Source organism: Cupressus sempervirens, chromosome 2 (assembly GCF_028749045.1).
Source record: "Cupressus sempervirens isolate cs-2001-9-10 chromosome 2, ASM2874904v1, whole genome shotgun sequence".
NCBI classification, from domain to species: domain Eukaryota; kingdom Viridiplantae; phylum Streptophyta; class Pinopsida; order Cupressales; family Cupressaceae; genus Cupressus; species Cupressus sempervirens.
Window position 1 is genome coordinate 649,126,669 of NC_143119.1, and position 25,630 is coordinate 649,152,298.

The window sequence follows — 25,630 nt, forward strand, 5'->3', positions numbered from 1 at the left end:
GGATTTTTTTTTTGGTTCGCTCTACATTCTCCTCCGAAAAGTTACAGAAAAGAATTTATTTTATTTTTTAACAAAAATTCTTATACACAAAACAAATGACACCAATTAGATCACTTCAAATGAATCATTTACAAATGATATTCCCCACAGCATATAGAATACCTAATCTTCAACATATTTTCATTCCCTAGCTGTAAATGTGATAATTCCAATAAATCTAGTGATTTTTCAAGAATATTCTCTTAAACAAAGAACAGGGAACAATTTTGCTTTCACAAAAACAGAACTTGCTCCACAGGAAACACATTTTCCACAGTAAGCCAGTGATTTGCCCACCATGATCGTCTAACTTGCACATATAATGCCATTACAGCCTTAATGCATGACTTCTGCAACAATTTCATCACATTTAATTATACAACTATATATTTTTCCCAAACAATTTCTACCTGTCAACATAAGCATAGTTGAATCTGATACCATCCAATCAATTACATATGCAATCATGGATGTTGTTACTGTTACCACATTTTTAGAGAGCAGCTTTCTGCATGCCGCAGAAACAAGAACCGCCAGTCTCCCATCTCTATTTAGAAAATAGCTGATAGGGATGACATGTTGCTTGCAGGTAATATTTTAATTGATGATTTAGATCAACACACTAAGACATTAAACAAAAGCTTCCAGTTTGGCTACTGAACAACATTAAAAACTAAGTATACATTAAACAATTTCATATAAAACCAAACTGTCCTGAGCATCTTCCCAGTATCGTTTATAGAATATAGAAAATATGCCAGGAAAGGCCAACATGTGGGATTCTGAGGAAGCACTGGAGCACCAAATACTTCAATGCTTCTTGATAGAAAACACTGAATTGTTCCCTTCGAGGTATAAAAAGAACAGGTGGCTCTCCTTCCATAAAGCAAAAATTCAAACATCAATCTGGTTGCCCGGTGAAAGTCCATTTGGCAAATTAGATAATGAGGGTCACAAAATTAACAATCGCATGATTATTAACTTCATGCTCTACGTAGTAAACATAAACAGGTCCAATACTCATACACAAATGCTTTCAAATTGGAAAAAAATGTGTCAGAGTTAGTTGAGGATCTTAATTAGTACAAGACAGAATTACAACATGCTAAGATGATTGAGAATTTGTTCCAAGCTTTGAACCATCTTCAAATGAAATCAGCAAACAAGGATAGGCATGTGCTATCCAGAACAATTGCTATGAATTACAGAAAGATTCAAATATATATATCCTGAAGAGTGAAACAGCAAATGGTGCTGACCTTTACTACCTTCTTGCTGCCGCTGACAGAAAAAAACTTCAACTTGCCTAACAGATGATTCTGGAGAAAAATCATGATGTAAGAAATTTCCAAATCTTCTTTTTCAGAGAGGAATCGTTATCCTCTTCCTCATCATCTCCATCTTCATCAAGTTCATCAATTTGTTCATCTTCTATCTCATCTACAGGAGCATCTGCCTCATTTACCTCGCCATTTTCAGTCTCATCATAATGATCTCCAGTTTCAGACTGACGGCACACACCCTTTTAAATCAGTATCTTTCTCATGATGTTTCATAAACCAAAATCAACTAACACATTTGCAAAGAAGTTATACACAGTAACTACAATTTTGGATCAGACGTACTTATTGAAACATTTAACAGGCAGAAAACATAATGCTAGGAGGCATGCAAAACAAAACATTCCATGCAAACCAGATATCAATATGTAAATGCACATGAATTATAGACCATTTTTTGCTTCTTTTCAAGTTCAAGGATCCAAGGCAGAAATCAAACGAGTACTTAAAAGTCTGAAGAGTACTGAAATCCAAAGCTCTTTATGTAAATTGTGAATCACAATATAAAGAATAGAAAAATGTATCAGATGTGAACAGTAACTTACAAATTTCATTCATACCATCTACAAAAGCAACGCATCCTTCACATAACTATAATTCTTGGGATGTGTATTTAATAGTCAATGTTGCATTCAGGGTTGCAAACTTGCAAGGGTACCCAAGATACACAAACCAGTGAAGATGCCAAAACTCGAGTGTGCAATAAACAATATACAACTGCATTACTCAACATGTGTATATATGTGCATCTATTTAAATTTCAAAACATATAAAATCATCACAATTCAGAATAAAAATGCCAAGCCGAGGCTGTGCACAGCACACCACAGATCTATTTGACATACAGAAAGAAAGCTTCATAACACCAAGATCACTAATATCATTGATTCCCAAATTGACACTTCTTATTTGTGGCATGCATTATTCCAGTTCAAGAAACAGGCATGAAATAATAGGTCTGCAAGACATCAATCACATTACATATGCAGGTCATTCAGAAAGCCTTAGAACAAGAAATTGTTCAATTTCATGGCAATTTAAAAAATTGTTTACATTATTCCTCAATAAAACCACCAGCTTTTAAAATGTGATTTTAGTCTTTAAAAATTACTGGTACATAGGAAGTGGCTGCCCAGGTAGGTATATCGTGATTTTTAGATGCAGAACTGTCCTAACCTAAATATAAATTTGTCAAAGCCATCAAAACAATCACCACTGTCAGACATCATGTAAAGATGAGCCATTTAAAAACAGAGCTTCCAAATATGATGCCGACATGGACATGAGAAACATGCTGAGAGACCGCCCAAAAGTTAAGTAACCAAATCAGGTAAGGATACAGGTACGTGTAAGTAGATTCGAGCATGCCCGAACAACATTTCTCATAGGGTGATTCATTTTGGGTATGCTTATTTAATAACTTGTAAAATCATCATAACATTCATATTTAATACCTAAAACTACTATATGAATGTCATAATAATATAAATCCATATTATGTTACATTTGTCAAATACTATCTCAAAAACAAATTAATATAAAGTTATACTTTATCATTTTCGTTTTTTAAACACGTTAAATATTAATGATAAGTATTGAAAAACAAATTGGAACTCTCTTCTCTTCTGAGCTGACAATGAAAGCAAGAGACACTCGAACATTTGCAATTTTGCATTTGATAAATTATGTTTTCACTTTTCTCATTGCTTTCCAACTTTTCAATATTTTATTTTCCAGATGCTTGGTAGCAAAGTTGGCATGGGAATACCCCCAATCTAAAGCAATTTTTTCTCAAAATATTGTGCCAGCCATGTAGCTCATCCCATTGGGAAAACAATTGGAGCTTATTTGAGTCCATCCACACAAAGAAGAGAAGCGAGTTAGCCCAAAAATACCTCAATGACCGTGTTTATGTGCAATAAAATTTTAAGTTGCACATAAAAACAGCACAGGATGCACCAGCTGGTCCCATTGATTTGGAAAATAAAGATCCTTAATGTGATTGGACAGCCCGGTAGCAGCCTCCATTGTTTACAATGGATGACATCACTGCTTTGGAGAGGGAGGCCATGGAGGAGGAAGAGGTTGAATTGGATTTCACATTAGATGACACCAAGGAGGAGAACGAAGAGGAGTCAAACGAGGAGACATTGCCAGTGCCAGGACAAGATACATTCAGGATGGAGAGTGAGCCCAGCACATCAGCAGAGATATCGAGCAAAGAGGCACAGTCACACCCAGCGCAGGCTTCTGCTAGGACAATAAGAAAGTTATAAAACTATTTACAATTTTGCTTCCAGCCATCAAAATTCTGCATGAGAATGCAATTTTGTAACCACTTTGCGTTCATATATATATCTAAACTCAGCTTGCTTCTTTTGTGTTCTCATTCATTAACTCATTGGATGCATCTTTTCATTGATTTTTCCAACAAAAAAGGCATTTCTACTTAAATTTAATTTTTTCCCAAGTTTATCTAGGGCTTGGTGACTTCTTTGTTGAATCTGAGTTTTCCAACTATGGTTGAAACAAGTCTAAGATTATATGATATGCTACAAAAAAAGATCACAATTGTTGCACGCTTCTTCCTATTCCTACGATGAGGGGGTTTAATGACTTGATCCCCATTTCTATTTTGTAATGAGCTTCAAATTCGATCCCCATCTCCCAATTTTATTTGAATAATATTTACATATCTATTTAGTTAATGGTCAATTAATGTAATATTAGTCTGTTTAGATAGTTTATAAATTAGTATCAGTTATTCAATGTTTCTTTACAAAATATTGTCACTGTAATTGCCTATATGTGTACATTTCATTCTTTGAAGAATATCAAGCAATTACCATTGTAACATGGTATCAGAGCAAGAAAGAGAGATAAAAAAATATTATAATTTCACATACTGATGTGCCTGCCTAGCCCTCGGATGCAAAAGACGATGCCTGCACAAGCGGATGCTTTGTGATGTGCACAGGATGCATTGCTTCTCTCATTTTTGCACAGGCTCTATCGTGTCATCTGTGCCGGCATCTGATATTTTTGTTGCCGTTGTCTGTGCAGAATCTGTGGCTGGCATGCAGATATTTATGTAGCTTTATAATTTCTTGTTCTCGTCAATCCTGCTAGTGTGATGAGAGGAAAAGGAGAACGGAAGGTGATTTAATATTTGTATGGATGAATGTGTGCAAATGATCTTCTGAAGGGAAGCAGTGTGAAATACATCTAATCTTCAAATTTTGACTTTATGGATATGTGGAGTTTGGGCAGCCATGGTGCATGCAATTATGAGTCACCTTGTCCTTAAATGGTGTTCACAATACATATTTGTAGATCAAACAATACAAATATTTATCACATAATTTTTTAATAATACATATTTAAAACATAACATATATGTTAGAAAGTTTCTTGATTCAATTGTGTCACTGTCTTTGTATCAATGTTTAGGATCACTCTCTGTTATCCATCATCAGGATCAAAGAGAACATGAATGGATCAGAGTGTGATCCGAAACATTCATGCAAAAACAATGACACAATATAATCCATAAACTTTCCAAAATATCTATGGATTGTAGAAATCTGCTCTCTTATAATATATATGATATATCAAATATTATTTTATTTAGATTATATTGCTATTAACTTGTAACATTTTCTATCGGTTTATTTCATTTTATATTTTTTATACTAACACTTACATGTTGATTTTTTGTATTTTAAAATATTCAATTTAGATTTTAAACTACATATTAAATTGAACAAATCTAGCATTTATTTTAAATTTAACAAATATATTATATCTTACCCATACATACATACATATATATATATTTATATATATATATATATCTTACCCATACATATATACATATATACATATATATATATATATAATTTAACAAATATATTATATCTTACCCATACATATATACATATATATACATACATACATACATACATTTATATATATATATATATATATATATATATATATATATATATATATATATATATATAATCGAACAAATTTAGCATTTATTTTAAATTTAACAAATATTATATACACACACACACACACATGCATGCATCCATACGCATCTGCATCCCACCCCCAAAAAAAAATCCTGCATTCAGCATCGGCGTCCGGATTCGTAATTGGTAACTAAGATTATAATTCTAAACATTTCTGAATAGAAAGTTTTTAGTGAAAAAAAATTCAGAAAAAGCTTTTGCCATGATTTTCTGTTCTTGTGCTTTTAGAGTTTGTAGGGTTCATCTAAGAAATTCAAACGTGCTTTTCTTTATACCTGTGTGTTGGTTGTCTACTCATGTGATGTTCTTATATGAAAACTCACCAGTGTCTTCTTCAACTTGCCTGAGTTCTTCTGTGCCAAGATCATGCCACTCAACAGTTTTTTCCTGTGCACAGTTTTCCTCCTTGTTCTTTATCTCTCAATCTTTTTTGGCAACAGGATAGGGCATTCTGTGCCATTTTCCTTGCCCGTGAGACATCTTGTGTACGTTCTGTCATTTACTGCCTCCTTAATTTGGAAGTCATTTTTTTATGTTTTTGGAGCTTGCATTTTTTTCTGCCCACATCTGCAAAATATGACACAATTCTCTGTGTCAAGGGTCTCACAGCTCAGTCGGAAGATGCACTTAGGTGCTGTTTTGCATCTCTAAAACCTGTGATTCTGAGCACACACGATTTTGCCAGTTTGCTATCTATTTTCTAAGGGTTTTAATCACTATTTGCTATATTGCGACTGGCACATATACTTCACTCGACCTTGGCTTTCTGGGTTTTGGTTTGTGTAACAAATATCTTGAGAGTTTCAAGATTTTTCTTTCTGATTTTTTGCATTGGGATTTGTGTCAGCAGACATTTCTGTCTCACGATTTGTGCCTGCATTCTGAATCTACTCTTAGTTTCTGTGCATTGGGTTCCATGCCATCAGAACTAAGTCTCTTAAGTATTTTCTTATTTTTTAGTGCCTCGAAAAGATGGCTTCCTTGACAAGCATATTGTTGGAAGGTAGTCCAAAGTTCAACAGCCACAACTACAGAAGCAGTGGATGATGACAAATCTGAGTTTTGGTGCCTTGACCAGATTAGTTTGGGCAAATCTACTTGTCCTACAGGGCTGAGTTTGGAACACAATTTTTTCCTAAAGGACGTGCATTTCTCTATTATGTTGGATGTGAGGATGTCCTTACTGGAGCATCTCACAAAAATAGAGAACATTTGTGATCGGAAGATGTCCTTACAGGAGCATCTCACAAAATTTTGGAACATCCATGATCAGTTGGACACGATTGGTTGGACAATGGAGGAAGAAATCATAGTAGTAATCACTCTAAAGAAAACTACCGAAGTCTTATGAGTACTTTATTAAGATGCTCAAAATTACCTCAACTAATGGTGGCTTGAAGTTTCTAGATCTTTACACTGAAACTCTACAACAGGACCGATGCAGATAACAGTTCGGCAGCAGTACTAGTTCATCTTCTACATAACAGGCATTCACAGAAAATTCAATTCCTCAGAATAAAGCGAACAACCAGTTCTCTTTGTAGAAAGGCTCAGGTAACTTCTAAGACAGCTCTAAGAAAAAGAACATTTAGTGCCATCATAGCTAAAAATATGGCCATATGAAGAAAGATTGATGGCACTCTTTGGCTTCGGACAGAAGCAATCAGGAGAGTCTCAGCAGAAGTCCAAATGTACAATAGCATAATGCGGACACTATATAAAAGTAATCTGCCTTCTATGCCTTTATGGCCAAACACCCAGTAGATCACTCATATGCTTGGTACATCAACTCAAATACTTCAACACTTCACTCATTATCTAGATTGGTTCACTAACTGCACAACGTTTCATTAAATCAATTATTTTAGGAGGAAGAGGAAAGCATTTGTTGTTGAAAAGGGTAAAATATTATTTCAATCTAATGGAAGGAATTTGATTTTCCTTGATGTCTACTATGTTGCAGACATATAACTTGACCTTCTATCTATCAGTCAGATTACGAGACACTCTCCGATGTAATACTCAATTCACACAATTGTAGTATTGTCAATCAGGAGACTCACACTACAGCTCTTGCGAGTATTGAGGATCCCAGTCTTTATAGACTTGTTAACACTGATGATTCTCACGAGCATGCCATGGCAGCTAAATGCTCCTCCATCAGCAATCTTTGGCATCAGCTGTATGGGCATTTGAACATGCACAACCTCTCTTGGTTCGAGAACATCTAGTTATTGGTTTACCAAAAATTCAAACTCAGGATCGTGGAGTCTGTGAAGCTTGTCAAGCTGTAAAGCAAAATCAGACTCCATTTTTAGACGGCAAATCTTGGCGAAGCCTCCAAGGTATTACAATTGGTTCATGACAACGTATGTGGACCAATGAATACTCCTTCACTTACTGGGTCAAGGTATTTTCTGTTAGTTAAAATATGGGTGTATTTTCTTGAACAAAAATCAGAGGTTTTTAGCATGTTTCAGAAGTTTGAGGCATTGGTAGAAAAAGAGTCGACAAAATAATAATTCAAGGAACAGACAATAGAGGGGAGGAAATTTTGTTCTTTTGATTACTCCAATATCTATGCACATCACGGTATCAAGCACCACCTTTCTACACCTTACACCCCTCAGCAAAACACTGTGGTTGAGCAGAGAAACCACATTAATCACTGAGATGGCTCAATCTGTGTACGAACATAGAAATGTTTCAAAAGAAGTTATGGGCAAAAGCAATTTAGAATGTTGTCCATCTTCTAAACAGGACTCCTATCCAGGTCATTATTAAGAATACTCCAAAGGAAGTGTCTAGTAGGAAGTGTAAAATCGCTCATTTGAATGTCTTTGACTCTTCAACTTATGTTGGATTCCAAATGCCAGCCACTTAAAACTGGATTCCAAGAGTTAGAAGCTCATGTTCACAAGGTATACTGAAAATCACAAATCATATCGAGAGATTGATGTAGACACTAGTCAACTCACATTCGGTCAAGATGTTGTCCTTGATAAAGAACAAGGGCCTTTTCAGCTCTCTTCTCCTGTTTTCAGTTTGGAGTATCTGCCTTTACAACCTAAAGATTTCAGTTTTGGTCTTCCATTAGGTCCACTTGGTGCGAAGATTCAAAACTCACTCTGAAATTTTGGAGTCTCCCGGGAATGATGTTGCACCACCCAACTTTGCTTGGGAACCTATTAGACTACATCCTGATGAACCTATGCCAGCCAATCCAGGTCCAGTTGTTCCTCCTGAATTAGATGCCAGTACTATTCTCAGGTCAATATGGTGGACCAAGACAAAGGGTGCTCTTCGTGATGATGAGCTCATTGAGGGTACATCATCTAGAAACAAGAGCAAACATATGCAGCAAATTTTGCTTATGGCCATGACTAACAGTATTGATAAGCCTCAATCTTATCCCCGAGGCTAAAGGTATACCTGAGTGGAAACAAGCTATAGAAGCAGAACAATATATATAGTCTTCTGAAAAACATTACGTAGGTCCTTTCTCATCTCCCATCTGGTAAGAAGCCCATCAGCTGCGAGTGGGCACATCAAATTAAGGTTGATGGAACCCTTAATAAATAAAAAGCTCAGCTAGTCACTAGAAGGCTCTCATAGAAAAAGGGCATTAACTATGAGAAGACTTTTGTTCCCACTACCAAAATGAATACCATTTGACTTGTTGTCATCATTTCTGCCCAGCTTGGATGGAAAGCTCATAACATAGATATCAAAAATGTGTTCATTAATGGTGACACGCAATAAATGATCTACATGACCTAGACTCCTGATCTCAAGATTGCTGGTAAGGCACAGCAAGTTTGCAGACTAGTGAAAAAACTCTATGGCCTAAAACACGCTCCTCTGTCTTGGTACATATAGATTGATATGTAACTTAGTGATCAAGGCTTTAAGAGGAGCCCTAATTCTAATATGTTTGTCAAAACTACTAGTGGCAATACACTTCTACATGTCATCTATGTGGATAAACTAATATTTACTGTAGTTCAGCACTATTGATTGAGCAAATCAAAACAAGGTTTGTGCCAGTCCTATGAAATGACAAATTTGGAACTTTTGCATTACAGTTAGGTGTTGATTCTTTTATGATAATCAAAGGATGCTCAAACTGGCCAAATGTCCAATTTTTCATGAGTTGTCCAAGTATGTTCAGCTTCATTGTCATTACATTTGTAAGCTTGTAGAGGATAGATCTCTTTATCTCATGCTATTGCCATTCACAAAAAAAAGTAATGACAATGAAGCTTACAAATAAGAGTAATGACAATGAATGTCTTTATGAATTTTGACAAACATGAAATGGCTGTCATAGGTTTCCATCCAGAAACTGGTTCAGTTGGATTAATTCAAGAGGTGGTATAGGGTGAAAATACGCACGAAAATTAAAGTTTGGTCTGGAAGTAGTAGCATAGATGGATACAGATCAGTTTCATGTGGTTCTTTATGATCAAGCTCCACTAGCTATCTCTAAATTGTTCAATGATTCAGCTTTGGTAGTTCATGCCACTTTGTTGGAGAAGGCTCATGTGGATTCAAGAGAAACCTTCAAATTCTACTTTTTCTTGTTCTTGTCCCCAAAATAGAGGGAGCCAATTCCTTGGACTTGTTTAGGCCTATTGATAATCTCAAAGGTAATCCCGGAGAGACTCGTGCCTCAGTATTATTATTTCTAAAGAACAGGGTGGATTTGTGGGTCGCAAACAAATCTTGAATAGGTTGATCATTGCTCAAAATGCCACTCACTCCATTTATAAGTCTAAGGAGAAATTTATACCCATTAACTTGGATATGGCCAATGCTCGTGATAGAGTTAAGTGATCCTTTCTCCAAAAAAAGTTTTAACATTTGTTCAGTCTGGATTTGAATAGTTAGGTGATGAGTTGTATGACTTCTACTTCTTGCCTGTGTCAGTTAACATTGAACAATGCATCCTCTAGATTGTTTGGTGCATCTCATGACCAAGGCAAGGTAAACCTCTCTATCCCCCATTTGTTCATCTTAATGGCTAAAGGCATGGTAAAATTTCTGCAGTCCTAGGTGAATCGTGGAGTTATTCTTGAGCAGCGATGAAAAATAAGCCTACCCTGCTCTTCCCAACTATAGTTTGTGAAACTTGCTATAAAACAAAATTTAGAGAAACAATTTTCTGCACCTATCATTGGCACATGTATTTGGGGTCAGTTGTTTGTACAGGAAAGAGCATATCAATGAACAATGCCACACTTTTCAAGGTGGATGGGGTGCTTGATTTGATGGCACTGAGGAGAGTGATCTTGGCTAGTCTGGGCAGTAACTACCAGAAGCATGGTGGCCAAATATACCAAGCCATGATTTGCCCTCTGGTTGAGATTCTAAAATCTTAGGAGAGGGGAGTTGAAGCCATATAGGGCTTTGAAGTTGACTACAATGCCCAAGCTGTTGCTAATGCCGATCTGGAACCAGTGCTCTTGGGTTCTACGTTGACATTTTAGACAAGAAAGGTAAGGAGAATAGGAAGAAAGATGTGAATGAGCCAGAGACAAAGGGGAAGGATTTTCTCCAGGGAAAAGGAGGAGGTGGAGGGAAGTGATTGCCCAGACTTGGAATGCATTCAAGTAAAGGTGTGAGGAACAATGACTTTACTGATCTGCGGGCTATCATTGGTTTGGATCAGTGTTAAATGGGAGGAAACAACCATCAAACACGTCATAAAAATGGGATGAGATAAGCACATATAAGTACTCTGTGTATATGGGCACGTCATAATCATGGTATGAGATAAGCACATATAAGTGCTCTGTGCATATGGGCTGTGAGCCTATGCTAAGGTTAAAGTATACTATATTGAAGCTCATGTGCCAAATAGAAAATTAGGCTTTCAAATAGGTTAGAATATCTACAGTTGTAATGGGAGCTATCCCCTATACTGATAGCATTCATCAATCTAAATATTTATTTAAAGGAATAAAAATTACAACTCAATATTTCCTAAATGATCACATGATGAGAACATAAGGTGTATTCAATATTTTGAACACTAATATTTGAATTTGTAAAAACAAATGAAATTGTCAAGGTATACTAGTTAAGTATTGTACACTGTAGAGGTGTGAGAAAAGTTAGAATACAAAGAAAGTACTAGCCAAAAGGGATTATTTAAATTAGTTCTAGCTAGACAAACAAAATCAAATAAATAATTGCAAACACACAACATATAAGTAATTCAATCCTAGGCATTCACGAACATTTACCTTCTGGATTTTTTCCCTTTTCCATATATTCTTTACAAGTGTGATTAGAATAAATTATCCCTAATTGGAGAAGGATACAAAACTTAGACTGTAAACTAGACATTTCAAACCAGTGCTACAGCACTCTGTGAGTCCCATACCGAGCCTGGCTTCCAGAGTTTTTTTTGGCTCTAGACCCAGACTAAGCTAAGTCTGGCAGAGTCCTGGCCTGACTCGCAGAGTCCCAACAGTAAGACTCTGCGGCAGCCAGCAAAAAAAAACAATTTATTAGTTATTTTAACTTGCTTATTGGGGTTTATATGTTTCATCTAAGACGAAAAAAAGGTCGTTCCATCACTTGCAAACATAAACAAGAGAGGAAAAAAAGGCTTGAAAGAAGAATATTGGGTTTTAAAAAATAGATTAGCAAATCAGTTGGCTCTCATATATACATTGCTGATTGTTTGTGCAAGTTTGTAGCTTGCATTCACACATTGAAAGGAGCTAAAAAAAGCATTTCAAGCAGGCTTCTAAAAATTTAAGTTGCATTTAGATTTTTTGAGCAATGATGAGGATTATGAGAATGAGAATGCCACTGAGGTTGGGCCTCAAAAACAATGAGAGAAGATGGTTGTAGAATCTTCCATGACCTATCTTAGGCATGCACGTAGGAATACATAGGCTAGTAAATGATACATGAAAAAGTTTTAAATCCTTAAAAAGCTCTGAATTTTTGAATATTTCAATTTGCCCAGTCCAGACACGAAGTCCAAGTTTGAGCCTAAGCACAGCTTGCAGAGTCCAAGTCCTATAACTATGTTTCAAACCATAAACCAGTTCAGAATCATGAAGAGGATATGGGTACAGGGGGTTTGGAAAAATAACCATTAACTTGGATCTTGGAGTTACTTCACAAATTTGGTTATGCTGTATAGAACCAAAACTGCAATGAACATAGTAATCACCATAGTCTAAAAGCTTTTACACGTGGACTAGCTTATACATCCCATCCACAGCTGTCCTAAATTGATCTGAAAGCGGATTAGATTAGTATTCTTGAGTTACACTAAAAATAATACAATAAAACAAAACAACAGAGTAAAGTTTGGTGCTTGATAATTTTGTGTTAAATGATTTGCATACCTTAGTAAGTTCATGTGATAAAACCTCCTCAGTATCATGTTCCAAACCACCATCAGGGTGTCTTGGAAAGTCATGTGTCTCTCCTTGAGGAATATTGTTGTCACTATCTTGAGCTGAAGGGACCATTGCCGTATTATCTAAAGAGTCTTCCCGGCTATCCTTTGTATCCTTGACTGATGAAGTCCCTTCTATATTCATCGGCTCTTCTTCTTCAGGTTGGGCAACAACCCTGTCCTTCGCATCCCTAGATGGTGTTTGATTGCCTACATGACTTGCACTACACATGTATAGAGCTGAACATTATCAGACAAAAATTCACGCAAAGTTTCATAAACCTGAAAAGCTAAATTCCACATATTCAACCAACTCACATGGTAGAATGCCTCAAATTGTACCGCCTTCCTCCAGGTGTTGCTAACACCGAGGTACCACCATTTGTTGTGCCTTTTTGCCGTCTTTTTCTGCGTCCTCCTGCAGCACCCTCTGACTGAATTTCAGAATCATCTACATCTTGCTCACTTGTGACTCTAGATGAATGTCCACGTCGCCTTTTTCTTCCAGATTTGGATGACTTTTTATCAGTGGCAAGTGATTCCCTGTTGCTGTCATCAACTTCTTGAGCAGAATTGGTTTGGTCTCCACCTGCCCTTGCTTCCTTGTCCTGCCTATTATCTGCAACAGTATGCTCTTCTCTACTTTCAGACTCATTCTTCTCCTGATCAGAAAGAGCATCATCAATAATCCCCCTGGCATCCTCTACCACAGCCTTGATCGATCGAGTTCTTTTAAAAACTTTTACTTTTGATTTATCATTTGATTTGGACCCATTTCCTTTGTAGCGGGATGGCAGAGAATGGTCAAATTTTACAGCAGGTGAAGACTTCAATGTACCTTTAGCCTGAGCAACTACTTCTGTTTGAGCCCCAGCATCACAATTCTGATCATCTGCTGAGAGTGTGGGTTGAATTTCTAATCCAACAACAATTTCTCCGGTCATTCTTTCACTTTCTGCAATTGTAGGTTCAGGTAACACAGTAGGTGATCTATCAGTTTCTCCTTTTCGTCCTGTACCATCAATTATTTTCTCAGGGGATGGTGATTGGTTAAAAAACTTTGTAGCACATCGCTGCAACCATGAAAGACGGCTTGGTGTTCCTGAAGCACCTGGAACTGTTCTTCCAGAAGAAGGTTCAGGATCACCCTTTGCAGATGCTGATGCCGGCGTGCCAAAAAACTTTTCTGGGACTGCTTCCTGAGAAAAACCATAGACATCTTCAGACCTAAAACTTCCACCTTTATTTGCAATCAGATCCAAACTGTCCTCACTTATATTTACCTCTCTTTTCCAATTGGCAAGCTGCTCAGACAATCTTGAAACCTCTCCTCTTTCTTTACACAAATATTCTCGCTGTTCTTTAAGCTTGTCCCTCTGGAGTTGGAGTTCCACAATATCTTTCTTTATCTCAATCCACTGAGACTCAGCATGCTGCCGACTTTTGCTAATCTCTTCTCTTTCCTTCTCAAGCTTCTTCCTTTCAAGTCTCATTTCTTCCATTTCTTTAGATACCAATTCCCTTTGTGCAGTGATGTGCTGTGTCTCCCTCTCTTTCTCTTTTTGAAATCCAATCTCCTTTTCCCGCAAAAACTTCTCAATCTCCTCTTGCCTCTTCTCTATATTATTCTCCAAATCACTTCTGTGAAGTTCACTATCTCGAACGAGATCTGCTTGCTCCCTTCGAATACTCTCCAGCCACTCTGCACGTTCATGCTGCATGCTAGCTGCAAAAGCTTCCTTTTCAAGATGAAGGGCCTCTGTCTCATTTTGAACCCGTTCCTTTAGTGCAGATTTTTCTTGTTTTAACCTTTCTTCTTCATCTCGCAGCCATTTCGATATTCTCTTCTTTTCTTCTTCAACCAAGGCCAATTCCTTATTCGCTTGTTCTCTTTTCTCATCAAGAAACTCCCATTCTTTTTCGAATTTCTCTTTTTCCAATCTCAACTCCTCAGCTTCTTTTTCTATTTCCTGCTTTCGAGCTCTGTAATTTTCAATTTCCTCTTTTAATTCAGTTTGAAGATTTTGCAACTCATTTCTCTCTTTTTCTGTGAGTTTAAGTTTGTCCTGCTCACTACAAATTTGTTGTTTCTCTTCTTCCAGAGAAACCTTCAAATTCTGAAGCTCTTGCTTCTCAGTATTTATTTCCTCTCTTTCTCCATCCAGCTTCTTCTTTTCTATCATAATTTCCTTTTCCTCATTTTTTAGAGTTTTCTCTCTTTCCTTTAGATTTTTCGACCTTGAATCCACCTCTTTCTCCTTTTCCTTCAACTTCTCAGTTTTCTTTTCAATTTGTTGCTCCCTTTTACTAATTTTTTCTTCTTTGGATTTGATATCTGCTTCAAACAACTCTAATGCACTTCTCCTCTTTTCCAATTCCTCTTCTACTGATATCTTTTTCTGTTCAAGCTCAGCTTCAAACTCAATTTTTCTTGCTTCCAGCAAAGCCCTGTGCTCATCCAGAAGCTTTTGGATCTCCTCCTGCACTTATCGAGAGAAAACGATTAGGCCCCACTTATAGAATAGAATTGTCACAATCATAAGAGAATGCTACATATTAGTAATGATGTTAGAACAGAGCAAAAGAATAAAATGATCTGATTAACATTCTCAGATTTAATATCAACCACAACTTAATGCATTCCATATCATGAACGCTTTCCAAACTCACATTCTCCTTGCTGGCAAGTTTCTCTTGTAAGACCAGCAACTCTTGCTGTTTCTTGTCAATAAGAATTTCTCTTTTAACAGCATTCTGGAAAAAGAAAATGACAGTATATAAGTCCTGTAAGTTTAATCTATTATTATGACAAAATACCATTTTATTGAATCCTATAGAAGCAGACCTCTTCTCTTGTGGCTAAAGCAGTCAACCTAACCCTTATATCTGCCTCTTGCTCTTTTAAGGTTGAATGATCATTCTCAATCTGCTTTTTGGCATCCTCCAGCTCCTTTTCAATTTGTTTCAAAGCCTCATCTCTCTGATTTGTATGCTCTTCCCTTTGATTCAGTAACCTCTGTCCTTCAAGTAATCTATCTTGGCTGTCTTGCAATTTTTTCTCCCAATCAAGCAGACTCCGTCTTTGAAGGGAAAGCTCTACCTCATGGGCATCACGTCTGAAAAGGCATCCATAATATCAGTTCCACATAGGCTAAGGTATTCAGTAGAGTAGAAACTTGAACTTATAACACAACATAATACAAAAGTAGCTAAATACACAATCTAGAAAACGAAGACAATCTAATTGCCTGATATAAATTGACTTCTATAGAATGAAAAGCATATCCAGATTCCAAATTATTACTGAATCTCAAAGGATTCCAGAAAGAGAACAGGTGGCTCTATTGATCATTTGATCATCACATATAACAATATTATGTCATAAACACTAAAAGCAATAATTTGATAGCTAATTTAAATATGCATAACATACAAATACACGTAACCAATCACCATGCTGACAGATGTAGACACGGCATGCATGACTCAAGATATAAGCAAATACAAAATTCACAAGCAGAGAAAACAGAAAATAATGTCATTGCGTACTCAGACTTGAAGGATTGACGTTCTCTTCTAAGAGCATTTTCAATAGATTCCATCTCCTGCAGTTTCCTTTCTGTCTCTGCATGCTTGCGGCTTGCTTCAGCCTGCAAAGCTTCAGCTGCATGCAACCTTGATTCTGCTTCAAGAGCTTTCTCTTCTGTACCTGCAACCATTTCACGAGCTTGTGCCAGCTTGCTCTCTGACATAAACTTAAGTTCAGCAACTTCTGAGCGCATCTCATGTAAAGCCTTCTCAAGCTGAAAATTAAAGTGAGAGAAGTTAATAAACCTACCTAAAACAATTCAAAAAGGGGGTTATTTCAACCATATTTGCTAAATATTAATAAACATCTTAAAAAGGCATATTGAAATCAATCTTGTAAAAATGGTAGACAACTAAACTATTGCAGCTCCTAGGTCCCTTCAAAGTGAAGCACTCCAAATTCTAATATGTACCCAAGAATCCTGAGGATTATATAGTGCTTGGAGATACTCTCATTTGCTCTTGAAGCACCCAACTACTCAAATCACAGTTAGCATGTCGTCTCACAATCTTGACACAATATTTACACAATTTAAAAAAGTTTTGAGTGCTGTAATATACCCATTTTCTTGGTGTCAATCACCACCTAAACTACATAGTGATGCTTGACTTTCTGAGTTGTGAATCCTAGAGATAATATACCCATTTTCTTCGTGTCAATGACCACCTACACTACATAGTGAGGCTTAAATTTCCAAACTGTGAATTCCAGAGATTAATACAATTGTTTCTACTCCATATTAAGAATTAGTCCATGTGAATTGCAAAATGTTTTTAAGCACAGTATCTATTATTTTTGAATTATTTGATTTCATTCCAAGCCTTTAGAGAAAACTTGTGTACGAAAAAAGCACAGAAAAGAGTTCTAAAATAAGGGGAAAGCCAAATATAAGAAACACAGTCATTTCTATGAAACAAAAATATTCTGACTGTCACCGCATACTTATGATAAAGTTTGTCAATTAATGATATCTTTCTATAAAAAGAGTTCAACACAAGCTTACAAGCATGCCACACTGGAATGGTCAATGATTTGGGGGAAATAATGTCATCATGAAACAAGTGATTCTTCTCTTGCAAAAATTATTCACAAACAAATAATTAGTAACGAATGTCATGTTGCTGAAAAACCCTTGTTGAAATATTGGATACGCCCACAGATTATTTTAATTAAGAAAAAGAGCAATTGCAACAGTAAACTATAGAGCAGTCTACACACTACATGAAGTAATGATAGAAAAAAAAGAACTTCAAATAACAATTTCCAACAAAAATGGGAATACAAATTCATCAAAACATATTTGCACAATATAGAAACAAGAAGAATAAGAATGTATATCACCTAGAGAATTACTAAATTGACTGAGTCTTAACCTCAAAATTTGCACACTTCAGTAGCGTTAAATGCGTACTCATAATCATCAAATATCAAGCTGAAGATGAACAGCTTGATTTTCAACTATTGATAACCAAAAAAAACTCTCCAGTGTCCGATCTGCTATTTAAAGGGTGAATTTGTTCAGCCATTAGATTACGAAAATATAATCCGTGTGCGCCATTTGTGGAACATAAACAAAAAACCTTACATTTCATCTGAAAATTAATGGCAAGAGTATCTCTCACAATGTTCAGTCAAATACAAAAAAACAATCAACTTTCTACAATGAAATTGACATTAAGATGGGACGGCATGTTGGCTGTATGAAAAGGTACGTATAAAATATAGAATTCTTAAGGTGATTGAAATGTATAGCTAAAAAAAATAGTATGCTGCAAGAATATCAATTGGAACTATTTTATTTCGCTGAAAAATTTTATTTTACTTTAAATTATATTTATTATATACAGAAATATAATAATATTTAAATTTGATTGTCCACTGTTTTTCTAGATAAGATATTTTTTTATTCTAACTTCTAAAATTAAATGATTTTTAATTTTTTACAGCTAATTTTTTATATTTATTATTTAAAAATCATAATCATTATTCAAAACAAACCTTAATAATAGAAACTTATTTATAATTTTTTTAGTTGAATTAATAATTCTCTACTAATAATTTCAAAAAGAATATTTGCTATACATTGAAATTATGAAAATGGTTATTTGATTTTTTAATATCTTAATTCTAAATTTTATTATTTTGATGTTGATATATCTTTAATTTTATGGAGTGTAATTTCTTTTTTTATTGTCATTACTATTTTGACATATGTTTGTTAAATTTAAGCTAAAAGATAGATTTTTTTTGACGTTAACACACTCATGCCATACACTCCACCCCTTGCTACCATTGTAGAATGCCTCTAAGCATTAAAATAAAGTTCAGAAGATATGTACATATCAAAATACAAAGCTCAACTAAAATTTAAACAACACTATTTTCCTCACATTAATTTAAAACATAACCCAGTGCACTTGTAATAATAGAACACATTGTATCATAATTCAAGAGTACATAGCATAAATAAGCAGCATCCTTACATCAGAAACACACTGTTGCTCAACCCCTAATGATTTCTTCAAGCTTTCTTCTCGCTTTTCAGCTTCAGTTATGGCAACCAAGTGTGCAGACTGTTCTCGCTTCAGACTTTCTTCAGCTTCAATTAAAGTGAGTTTCACTTGTTCATACTTAGATGTCCATTCCTTGCGTTCTATAAGAAGAAGCCCCATGTTATATTGATAATCATACAGCTGCAAAAGAAGAAAAAGGTTATCAGAAGAAATACAAGAGGAAAAGTCCATATATGGATTGATATGCATTGAACAACTAACATTTATATAATACTGTGAGGGTTTTAAATTAGTAGATTATATAAGACATTATAGCTTCAATTATATTTTGTTAAATTGTTAAATTGTTCTCTATCAGACTAGAGATATTTTATGGTCTGCCAATTCAGGTCTCAAGGACATGCGATCAAAAAACAAATTTAAGATAATGAATCTAATAGTTATATTAATTTCATCCAATGATGGGAAAAAGAAGTTGATTATTCCATATCCATACAACAGCATTCCTGATAACCTAAAACAAGGTTTTAAAACAACAAAATGTCAGCAACTACCATGGTAAAGGAACATATGACTCTCTGTTGTAAAGAACATACATGACAGTAAGTGAAGGAAAGATAGGCAACACATTAATAAAATTTCACAAACCATACAATTTTTCTCAATTCAAGACTTAGTGTTACACTTGGTAGGAAGCTGAAGAAGATTGATGCCAATCAACATGGCCAAAAAAAGGTGCACCTTCAGCAGAAACTAGATACCCTGGATATGATTATATTTGTGCTGCCAACCATCCCCAGAACTGGATCCGATTCCAAAGTTACCCTGTCCCTGAAATTCGTCACTGTCACCTCATTCCAAAACTCCAAGGAATACTAGAGATGAATATGCAATCCTTATGCAAGATAGTGGCTTCTGGACCTGCCCTATAATACCTTGTCTCCTGGGTTCCTATCTTTAGAGCAACAAGTAAAGTTGCAAGGAGATGAAACTCTTAACAAAATTAGTGAATGCAACATGCAAAGAAATAGCCAAAAAATCCCATTAGTCCAATTCAGACCATATTATTTGTTGTTATTGTTAAGGGTAGCTGGGAAAATAGAGGGCATTTAGTTGGAAAAAATATAAGAGTGTGAAGTGTGTTGATATATTCTACAACAGTGTTTAATGAAGAAATTTCACTTATTAATTATTTGAATTTCCATCTCAATCCCTTACTGTTTTACCTTCCAAAGTGTATACTAAATACTTGTGGGCTTTATGGTTGTTAATTTGGCCCTCAACAAAGCACTCAGTGTTGTATCTGAGCACAATAGTATCCTGAAATGCTGAATAAACTTCAGATAAGAAAAAGCTGATTTGACTTAAGAGAAAGCTGGTAAAACCAAGTTACCAAAGTGAATCCTATTACAAGTAATTGAATTTTTATGAGAAGTGGAAAAGATATAAATTGGAGATTAACAGCATTAAAGACATGCAAAACACTACTAAGAGATGAGTACGTTTTGAAAGAGAAGGTTGAGCACAAAAATTTCATCTTCCTTCAAAAGTATTAGCCATCAAAAAAGCCAGATTTATTCCTATATAGGACTTACTTCAAATGAAATTTACAAAAAGTGATGCTAAGGATGTAAGAATAACCTTATTGGTGGTTGAGCATTTCTTGATATATAAATGGTTCTTCGCTTCCCATACAAAAATGAATTTCATACAGGTTAAAAGAAGAAGCACATCGACATGGGTTGCGACAAAAAGTTAAGATGTCTAAGCCAGCCATAAAGTGTAAGAGGAGGAGGATGTCAAAAGTAATGATAAAGTTCTTGAAAAATGTGAAGTTTTGTAGCATAAATATAAGTAGAATAAAATTCGTGTAGAATATTAAATTACCTTGATTACACTAAATCATAGACAGCTATTTGGTGGTGTTTATAAAGTGTTAACAGATAAATGTGCAATCCAATTTTTAAAATAGTGGCTTTAAATTTTTCATTTCAAGAGCCAAGATTCGTCACTCTTACCATTACAGGTAGAGGAAATAAAATGCTAGGGGATATAAGCTCACAAGGAACAATATTATTACAAATCACAACAAAACTGCCAAAAATCGAGAGTTGATTTGAGCGTACTGTGTTTGGTTTTATAGTTAGAGTGTTGAGATAGGAAAACAACACACATTAGTAAGGGAATAGGTGTAGAAGAGTGGAGTCTGACATTAATTTTCTCACACTATTCTATGTATTTGGTTTTAAGAATAAATATCATACATTTCCATCTTCAAGGGTTGATATTTGGATTATACTGTGTACACTACTCAAATGAGTGATTCATGACTGTTCATTCAGCTCCCAACCAAGCCATTATTGTGGTATCAAAAAACTTTAAAAGCATACATTTTATTTCCAATTAAGTTGGGTCAACTTCATTTTTGTGGCTTCAGAAGAAAGGAGTAAAAGTAAAATGGATTCTACAAATGAATGAGATTTTTGAGTGGCGGATAAAAAAGAATTTGAAGGTTCAACTATATTAAAGAGGGGTTATATGTTAGTTTATTCCACCCCAGCGTGCGTGTGCAGATCTTAGCCAGCCTGTAATGACCACCAGCACTTGCCAAAATATAAAGAGAACCAGCAAGACCCCGCGGTGATGAGCAGAGGGAAGCTAACCAATTAGAAAGTCATAAAAACAAGGTATGCAAAGAGATTTCATGGGAACAAATGGTCAATGATACCACCATCTAAAAGACGCGCCCAAAAAGGTGAATATCACTTCCACAAATGAGAAGGGAGGCTCTGTTCAGCTTCAAGCCACTGATATACTTACTTGAAAAAAAAATTACCGTAGAAGTGATCACAAGTTCAATTCTCCACAACTCCACTAAAAAACTGAGCCTGGTATTTTATTATCTTGTTCTAGAGTTTGTAAGCATGTGTACGTAAAAAATGTTTAACTAGAAATTCACAACTGAAAAGAATTATATTCCCATTACAAACCCCGTGTTCAAAATTGGAAGACACTATAGAGTGTTCTATTCAAATCCCCCAGTGGCCTACCCTAAATGATCCAGGAGTACAAGTAGAAGTAAATTTTACAGAAACGATGTCATAGACCCACGACTCCCACAAATAAACTTCAAAGATTTCAGAAAATTCAAAAAAGGGGAGAATTCAACAATTTACCCTGAGCAAAAAAATCCTCTGTAAAAAAAATTCCAAGAACTGACCTCTGCGTCTAGTTTGTTAATATGAAGCAGTAAAGCTGCCCGGTCTTTCTTCTCGAGTGAGTCTTGGTCCAGAGATCCCGACTCCTTGAAGCGCCGCCAGACTTCCGGCTCCGCCGCCGCCGCCGGAGCCGGCGTAAACCGGCCATTCCCGTCTAAAGAATTCCTCGGCGGGGCTTCCACGGCGGCCTTCCCGGCGCTCTTCTCCGCAACAGCAACTGCCTTGTCATCCACCGCAGGCGAGGAGCGAGAAGTACGAGACCATCCCGGCCAGCGCCCCCGCCTGTTGGGAGTCATCATCTCTCAAACCCTCGAAACCCTAATCTTTCCACTCTCTACTTCAAAAGCCCCTGCGGCTGTCACATGCAAGCAGAGAAGAACTTAAACCCTTCACCTTCGCCTCCCTACCTGTATAAATCTGCAAAAAAAAAACACAAAGTCCAATCCCCTCAAGCAAACAACAAAGAAGAGCCCAATCCGCTGCTTACAACATCTAGAGTTCGATCCACGGAAAGATACCAGAATGAGAGAAATCCGTGAAGCAAAGTTATCAAATCCTGTGAAATGTTTTTCAAATCCTGTGAATTTTTTTCTCTCTTTTTCCCCTCCGAGGCCTTTTTGCTCAACTCCCGAGAGCCGTGCGATACACGACCTCTGGTCTGCCTTTAACAGCACACGGCTGCTCCGCCACGTGGCGGCATCTGATTGGGCTAAGTCTCAGTATCAACTTAATGAGCGTGGGGAAGGCTTGGTGCGGCTTGAAATGAGGACGAAATTCGCCGAAATTAAATTCAGATGTAGATGGAAAGGATTTATCGATTTGGCTGCCGTTTGGCTAATGTCTTTTTATTTTTTATTTTTTTAATATATATGTGCAGAAATGCAAGAGAACATTATTTCCTAGCACCTGCTTTAAAGTAAGGAAAAAATATATAGTACTATATAAAATTTATAATATAGGTAGTTAGACTTGTCATTCTCCTTGTGGGCCTTCTCTTGCTTGGCTTTGCATTTTAGTAAGGGGCTTACTATTGTTGAGGAATGTGTTGTTTTCTAAATGAAGACTTTTTATGTTATGGTAGGGGAGAGAGACGAATTTAGGTCTATGTGGAATTCTAGGTGGTGATTCTTGGTCTTTTTGATAAGAGCATTTCTATCGCAGTCGAGACTTCAAATTGAGTTGTTGTGACATACACGAGTGTTAGACATAATGAAAATTTAGCATACTATACAAGAGGTGCTTTCTTAATACAAAGCTCATTCAAAGTTACAGTGATAGAGGAGTTTACTAAATTTACGTTTGATGATTATGATAAAGCAAGCAAAATTAAGCTAAGAGTAATGTTGAGTAGGTTTTTTTAAGTAAATGTTGATAATTTGAAAGAGTTTGTGTCTCAATTGAATTAGACATTTGCTTAAGTTATATTTGTAGATGATAAAAATATCAAGAATAAGAATAAGAATATAGGTTCTTTTAATTATTGTTTTTTCAAGTTAATTTATCTACTAAAAGTAGATGGATTTTCACTCTTTACTAGCTTGTGTCATTTATTGTAACAAAAAAATAGATGTATGACTTCAAATTAGAATGGTGGAAATTGTATACACATGTTCTTTCATTTTACATTTTGGAATTTGTTATTATTATAGCATATTAAATGTAATTACAAATTTACAAGTGACATGTTTTGATATGGATTTAGCTAATCACATCATTATATTTTTTATTCTATTGTCACTTATCTCTAGATTTAGCTTTTAATGTGAAATTGACTCTGATCACCTCTCTAATCATGAATTTAAACACTATATTTATAATTTTAAATCCAAATAATTTTTAAAATCCTATATTAAACAAGGTGCACTATTTAAATGGATCTCACTAATAAAGTATGCAAAATCTAAAATATGTGTTTTTAAAAAATGTGTAAATCAAACAATAGTGAATAATATAATAGAGTTATTAATTTAAATGTTATGTGATTAGGAAAATATATTAATATTACATTCTAATATTATGTATAAGACAAATACTAAGAAAGTGTTCAATTTTTATATAAAGAAAGGCATAAAATGGCTAAAATAAATTACTTTGGAAATATGTTTTTTGTAAATGGATAATGACAATGTACCTATTGTATGCCTTGAGTGAGGATGGAGGATGAATCAAATATCTTAATTGTGATGTTTTATTTTATAACATTGAGTTTATTAATATTGTAGATGAGAGAAGTGCATATACCTTGCATTTTGATTCTTTTCACATGTCTATGTTATTATGGGGTTATTAGTTTGTAAGAATGTCTAAAGTGGTATGGGATCTTATAAAGTATATTGATTTATGTGTTCAAGCTTATAAAATTTAATATATCAATGTTGATCATTTTATTTATCACATATAAATCGGACACGTTGAAATAGTGTATAACAATATCAACATATTTACATACTCTGCATTAACACTTTGTAAACTCTAGCTATTGACTATTATGTTTGCATTAGCATCTAATTGCATTAATTACTTTCTATTCTCACCACTATTGACCCAATTTTGGGAACTAATAATAACAAAAATTATTTTTTATTCAATACTTTTATAGCAACTTCTCATAATTCTTCTTAGCACCACACATGTTTTTCTCACACGAATACCATCCAAGTGAGCATCTCTTGTAAACAATAAAGAAAAAATTATGCATTAGGATAAAATCATGATAAGGCATAATTACACATCATGTTAGATAGGATCATGTGTGATTGCATTCTAACACAAAATTTGAGGGTAGACTTAATTAGATTCTATTTGTATGTTTATAAAACATTAAATGGGGTATTTTAAATAATAGTTGAAAAGTTTGATCAAAATAGTAAATAAATCTATATTCACCGTTGAAAATGAGTAAAAGAGATAATCGAATTATTTATATGTCTAAGGTCTTATTGTTGTAATCGTAAAATGTGTGTGTCTCTAACCCTTTTTCCTTTGCTTTGGATTCAATTTGACTTAGGTGTTTTCATGTAGTTAAAAAAGTATAAGTTGTGTGAATTATACTAAAATTCCCACATAACCCAAGCCATACATGTTTATATTCATTCTCAAACTTAGAGGTTGGACTTGATCTTTGAATTTGTCAAATTCCTTACTAGGGGTTAAATTTTTTATTTAAATTAGTGGTGAATGGTTTGTTAATATAGGATTGATTACTGGGAGGGGGGTGAATCGGTAGTCACCGATTCAAACTCAAACTTACACCTAATCAAATTGATCAAATTGATAAACTCTTTAACATTCAAACTTTAATCAACACAATCAACACAATAGATAAAATAAACTTTAAGTAATGTGCACATAGATGAAAAGCATCCACACATATTTTACACCAGATATATCTTGTGGGAACCCAAGTAGGGTGAAAACCATGGTATGAGAATAACGCTCACAGATTGTGTACTCTTCTAGAATACACCCTAT

General features: G+C 35.2%; 1 protein-coding gene across 3 annotated transcripts; it reads right to left on the reverse strand.

Annotated features, from left to right (window-relative positions):
• Nucleotides 1-705: 705 nt before the first annotated feature.
• On the reverse strand, nt 706-22,798 carry LOC149575043 (uncharacterized). Of its 3 annotated transcripts, none has more exons than XM_089814908.1 (9): nt 22,678-22,798; nt 22,162-22,514; nt 18,912-19,121; nt 16,389-16,642; nt 15,685-15,955; nt 15,510-15,593; nt 13,158-15,319; nt 12,787-13,063; nt 706-1,546 (listed from the first exon to the last, which is right to left on the reverse strand). In XM_089814908.1, exons 2-9 carry the CDS (start codon nt 22,456-22,458, stop codon nt 1,370-1,372), a joined length of 3,732 nt encoding a protein of 1,243 aa, XP_089671034.1. In that variant the 5' UTR covers nt 22,459-22,514; nt 22,678-22,798; the 3' UTR covers nt 706-1,369. The 3 variants fall into 3 exon arrangements, with proteins under 3 accessions (XP_089671034.1, XP_089671032.1, XP_089671033.1); XM_089814906.1 differs by having other exon boundaries at nt 22,162-22,576; XM_089814907.1 differs by having other exon boundaries at nt 22,647-22,798.
• Nucleotides 22,799-25,630: the final 2,832 nt, after the last annotated feature.